At 42.5% G+C, this 6,110-nt stretch overlaps 1 protein-coding gene across 1 annotated transcript; it reads left to right on the top strand.

Moving 5' to 3' along the window:
- Nucleotides 1-2,300: 2,300 nt before the first annotated feature.
- On the top strand, nt 2,301-4,386 carry LOC100193616 (uncharacterized). The gene is made up of 6 exons (NM_001138717.1): nt 2,301-2,446; nt 2,608-2,675; nt 2,773-2,921; nt 3,032-3,088; nt 3,496-3,534; nt 4,040-4,386. Exons 2-6 carry the CDS (start codon nt 2,608-2,610, stop codon nt 4,201-4,203), a joined length of 477 nt encoding a protein of 158 aa, NP_001132189.1. The 5' UTR covers nt 2,301-2,446; the 3' UTR covers nt 4,204-4,386.
- Nucleotides 4,387-6,110: the final 1,724 nt, after the last annotated feature.

Genomic DNA, 6,110 nt, shown 5'->3' on the forward strand with positions numbered 1-6,110 from the left:
TTTTTTATGGTGAAACTAGAAAATTGAAGCTGAAATAATGCAATAGTCCTTGAAATCCAACCAACCAGAGTTAAAAATGCTATGAGCAAACAAAGTAATCTTTGGCCCTGTTTGTTTCAACTTTTTTGTTGATTTTGGCCACCAGAAGTTGATGTGAACTGTTAAATACCAAGCTTTTTAGTCAACTTCTATGCAAATCGCTTAAGTGATAACTGTCAAAAATTAACGTGAACACATAATCCATCACTTTCTTTATCTTAAACCCTATGGACTCCTTCGTCTTCCTTCATGCATAGTCTCCACAATACTCAGATTCTACACACAACCATATTCTCTCTATAGTCAGATTCTCAAAGAAGACCGCTAGAAAAAACTTAAACAAACAGGCCTCTATCTCATGGTCTCTCTATATTAGCTTTAGGATTCAAACAGATATAAACTAATTACAAACTACTCGGCTATTTTTTAGCCATGGCTACCAACTTTGTCCCAATCCACGTAAACGCGTAATAGCTTGTTTTCGTTGAACATTAAAAACAGACATTGCAAGTTACTTTCCTACCCATTTGGTCCTAAAGACGGATTATCTTTTTTATGAAAAATATACTAAATATGTAACATGCTTTTAAAATCACAAGGAATACTTATAAACTTATAAAAAAACAGGGGTTATGATGAATGACGATTTTGAATAGAGTAGTTAGAGCCTATGAGAATATATTACATTTATTTCTTGGAAATCACAAACCGTCGAAGAAAAGCTAGAAAATCAATAAAATATCATAATCAGTGTCTAGACATGTTTAAACACTTCTCAGAATCTCCATATCCAATTTAAAACTCCACTCTATAAAACAATGCAGTTTACCATATAAAACTATGTTTTACACGACCATATATGTATAGTCTTATTATAAAAATATGAGATGTATCAAGAAACAGATGTAACATACATGTAGGGATGAAAACGAACGGGAATGGGCGGGAAACTACCTCTCCCGTTTCCGTTACCATATTTTTTTACCGAAAACGGGAGTGGGAGCGGGAAAGGCGGTAGCGAAAACAGTTGCGGAATATATGGGTTTACGAAAACGAACACATACGAACGAATATTCAACGAAAACGGACGGTAGTCGGACAGCAGCCGGATGCACACAGGCGCATTGCAGTTGTCGACCATCTTTTTTTTTCAGATATGTCTCATGCAATGACAATAACAATGACACAGGCACACTGCAGTTGCACACATATTTAAGCACACATAATGACAAATTTGTTGTTGCCGCATAGAACAGTTCGAGTTTTCCATTTAACTGTCTAACTGAGCACTGAGGAGTGTACTAAACTAATAACTAAAGCAAGAGCAACTACAAGACGGCGGCATGGCGCTGAACGCCTGAACCTGTGAACCGCTGCGCGCAGAAAGGAGAAGCCGAGATGCGAGCACTCGAGCAGGGTCGGCCGACCAGGTCCCAGGCGGCGCTGCCGCAACCTGGCCACCTGCTGCTGCTGCCGCAAGCTGGGGCTGGCTGGGGGCTCTGTAGTGCTGCTGCCGCCGGCCGCCGCAGACCCGCAGTGGCTGGCTGGTGGCTTCTACGGTGCTGCCTGCTGATGGACGTATGGACGAACGAGGTAAATGGCTAGCTAGTGTCGTGGACTCGTGGTGGACTGGTGGGCCGTGGGTGGTGGACAAGGGGCAAGGCCTGTAGGCTGTAACTAGCGTGGGCCAATCTGCCAATGTTTAATGGGCTTTGCATCCGGGAAAATATGGGAAATTCCCGGTATAATACGGGATACCGTAAATACGGGCGGGAAACACTCTCAACCGTTTTCGGACCCGTTCCCGGACATACCTATCCCGGTTCCCGTACCGTTTTCTTATTTTCCCGAAAAAACGAAAACGAACGGTTCAAAACGGGAATACGGTATGGGATGGGACGGTATTTTTTCTGATCGTTTTCATCCCTACATACATGCATAAGTTGAATATATTCACGGTGTGATTCTTATTATTGGTTGTCGTGCAATCATTAATGTAATGCATGGAAAATGCAGAACCAAGGCACTCATGAACGTTCCAGTAAACATTTCTAAATCACGAAAACCATGGCGGCTCTTTATCATAAGAAAAAAATGTTCCCCAAAGAGGAAAGAAAACCATGATTTTGAAAGAAGTATAGGCCCATCGCTCGCCTCAATCTGATGCGATGGGCGGCCCGCGGCCCACTGAAAGCCCCTTTTCAGTTTTTAGCACACGCTTACATAATACATAATACGCAGAAACTTCAGGGACTCGCATCGAAAATTGAAAACCCTATAATCCTCCCCAAAGGCCCAAACCTATCGCCCGTACGAGACTGCGCCGCCGTTGCCGTCTCCTCCTCCGTCCCATCACTCTCTGCTCGCGCACTCTCACCTGCCCGCGCCGTCTTCGACCGCCACCAAGGTCAGTCATTTCTTCCGCTCCCCAATCTGACGTCACCGTACCAAATCGGAGCGCGCCGCCCCGGTTGCTGGGTGCGCTAGAATCGATTCGTTCTGACGATAGATCTGTGCTCCATGTGCCGTTTGACCGACTGGTTGGTTCCGTTCCGTTCTGTTCCGCAGATGAACAAGGAGAGGCTCATGAAGATGGCCGGCGCCGTCCGCACCGGCGGCAAGGGCACCATGCGCAGGTAGGTGTTGCTGACCAGCTCGGCTCTCGCATGTCTTGTGTTCATATGTGGTTGCGAAGCCAGTGGTTGAATTAGAAAATGAGCTTTGGGTTTTCAGGAAGAAGAAGGCTGTACACAAGACGGTCACCACGGACGACAAGAGGCTGCAGGGCACTCTCAAGAGAGTAGGGGTCAACACCATCCCTGCAATCGAGGAGGTGAACATATTCAAGGACGATCTCGTCATCCAGTTCTTGAACCCCAAAGGTATGCCACCCCTGTTCTGTCGTTACTGGCCACTGTTACATGTTTCCGAAGCGGGGGAATCCTGGTGTTATCGACTGGCTTAGCTGATGTTTTGTGCTCTGCCGATGCAGTGCAAGCTTCCATCGCAGCAAACACATGGGTGGTCAGTGGATCTCCACAGACGAAAAGTAAGAATACTCATTCCTCGTTTTCATTTGATGTACTGGTGATGTGGTAACCTAGAGCTTTAGCTTTTTCCGATCAGTGGATGTTCTATATATATGGTCATTGCTTGCCCAAGTACAGCAACTAGGCTTTGCAAAAACCCTTATGAGATTTTTGGAAATCCGAAATCTGGATTACTAGTCTTCACACCTACAGGATTTTGCAGCTGGTTAATCTGAACATGTTTCTAGGTTCTTCTGTTTCTTCAAAACTACATTTTTATTCAATAAGTTGCTATCTGAGTGGTTTCTAAAATGTTATACATGCTGTAAATCCATTGGTGCACTTTGAATGGCAATGTTTCTGTTTCATTCTATTCTTTTTTTACACAGCTGACTTATTGAAACCTTTATTTATTGTGTTTCTACAGAGCTACAGGATGTTCTCCCTGGGATCATTAACCAGCTTGGTATGTTACAATCTGTACCTTAACGTTTAGGATATTATCCAAAAAATGGTTATCTTGTACTACCTCCGTCCGTTTCGAATATTTGTCTTCCGTTAATTCACTTTTAACTAAAACATGGCAAATAAAAAAGAACAGAGGGAGTAACATATTTGATGCTTTGTTTGATTAGGCAAGTTCTGCTCATTTAATTTGTTTGTTATTATCTATAGTCCTGGTCTTTTCTAATTTTATTAGAAATGTGTTGCTGCATTCCACCATTTCTTGTTTTGTCATTTGTGGTGTTCTCTCGACAGTTACCACTTCTAGACGCACGACAATGGATGTATACTTCTAGGCATATTTTATCTGTTGCCTTGAAGTTTGGCAGTTTCTGTTCTGCCTCCCTGTTGCTGTATGTGTTTCAATCAATCAAATACAAAAAGCAACAAGCGTGAAGCAAACAGAAGCTTGTTGCCACAATACAAATGATATGAAAGAGGGATTAACACCTTTTCTATTCTTCCAGGCCCTGACAACATGGAGCACCTGAAGAGGATTGCCGAGGAGATGCAGAAGCAGGTGGCTGCTGCCGGTGCGGCAGCACAGGTCAAGGAAGACAACGATGACGATGTTCCAGAGCTTGTTCCTGGAGAGACTTTTGAAGAAGTAGCTCAGGAGACAAAAGCCTGATCATAGGCTCTAAATAGTGAAATGTTACTGCACCAATGCTGTGAGGTCATGGTTTTCGTGTGATGGCACTCTTCTTCCTCCCCTCCTAGGCCAGCCCCAGCCACTCTTTGTGTTCGCTGTTGGAAACTTTTAGTTTCTCCATCTCAAGCTTTTACCTAAGGTTGTGCATGTTGAGATGCCATGGAAATCCATTTTGCTGATTATTTGGTTTGTGGTCGGTTCACAATATTACATGTGCACCAGGTTTTGCTGGGTTATCACTATATAATGTTTGTGTAGTCTACACACCGTGACTAACTCTTTTGCAGGGGTATTGTAACTGTGCTTTGCTGTTTCCAGATTTTCACTTCTCGAAGGGGTCACTGACATTTAGGGCTTGGTTGGGAGCAATATACCCGAGGGGCTAAAATTTTCTTGCTATTTAATTTTAAATAGAAAGGAGATTTTAGCCCCTCAAATCCTGTTTAGTATTTGTGGAATAAGCTGTTGGGGATGGCTCCCTATCCTCGAGAAAAAAAAAATCATGTCCACGCAAACTTTCATGAGTGTTTTTCTCTCATCTCCGTCTCTACATGGCGAATTTTCTTTGTGAGGAATCCATCTCCATTACGAGATGCAATACAACCTAATTTTATCAAATCAACATAAAATAAACAAGCAAGATTTAAAATAATAGAATTAACAACATATCAGGTGCAAACCTTACAAGCCCTCATGTATTTTTTTTCAAAAACAACCCTCCCACCGTCAATCATCCTTAAAAACGACCTTTTCACCCTCAACTCTCCCACCGTGAATGTGAATTGGCCTTTAAAACGACCCTTTCACCCTCTATATATTTTCAAATATAGCCTCCCCCTCCAACAACATATTATTTTGTACGGTTTGCACCAAGTATTTGGTTTGTACATGATATATAGTTTAGTTTGTTAATTATTCTAGGCTACATCAAGTTTCTGATAGAATTTTAATATGAAAAGAGAATAGTTTAGAGCCGGATAAGTTCACGAGACGGGTGGCTGTGACGAATACAAGCTTCGGGCCACGCCCGGTCCATGGTCCTGGATATCCATATGTATCTATTTATCTTTATTGTATTTAGACTAAATATATTAAAAATATATTAGATCTAATTGATCGATCTCACCATGGGTGATGATAGAGGATGATTTTTATATTCCCGTCTCGTGAACCCTGTTAGTTTGGCTCGATGCCTGCCCTGCAAGGGGCTTGTATTCTGTTTATATAGATGTACAGGGTACATGAGTATGGTAACCATACAAGAGAATCAAGGAAAGGATCAGAGGCGCAGCTCTTCAGGAGAAAGAAAATCAGAGACGCAGCTCTTCAGGAGAGAGGAAATCTGCCCTTCTATCTATAGAATATATGCTATCATTTAACAAACCCAATGTGATTTCCCCATTTCAATCCTTATAAAGATTAAATTGCCACATCCCGTTTCTAATAGGGGAATTCCGTGTGGGAAATTGATGATCAGATCTCTATTTACATCTCTACTAATATTCCATAACATAGTAGTTCAGGATATTTGAGCAATGAAAGCTAAGCTTATTAAAAGCCAGTTGCATATTTATTCCTTTGAAATTGCGTTGGCGGCATCAGCAGCTTTGCTTCGCTGCCTCCTTTCCTGCCACGGGCATTAGGTCGTCTTCTCCCCTGCTGGTGCAGGTTAACCGGAAACTCTGTGTTTCTGGGATAAACTATGAACATTCATGAGGATTCGCGGGAAATACAGAGAAACTGGAACAGTTGCCAACAAGATCGATTGAGAAATAGAAATAACGATCGAAGCCAATAACATAAAAGCCGCATAATGAATCGGGAAGGAAGCTCTAACACTAGGCCTAAGAACATCTCCATTAGCTTTTCTCGTTATTACTTGTAGC

This window comes from Zea mays, chromosome 1 (assembly GCF_902167145.1).
Source record: "Zea mays cultivar B73 chromosome 1, Zm-B73-REFERENCE-NAM-5.0, whole genome shotgun sequence".
Classification (NCBI taxonomy): Eukaryota; Viridiplantae; Streptophyta; class Magnoliopsida; order Poales; family Poaceae; genus Zea; species Zea mays.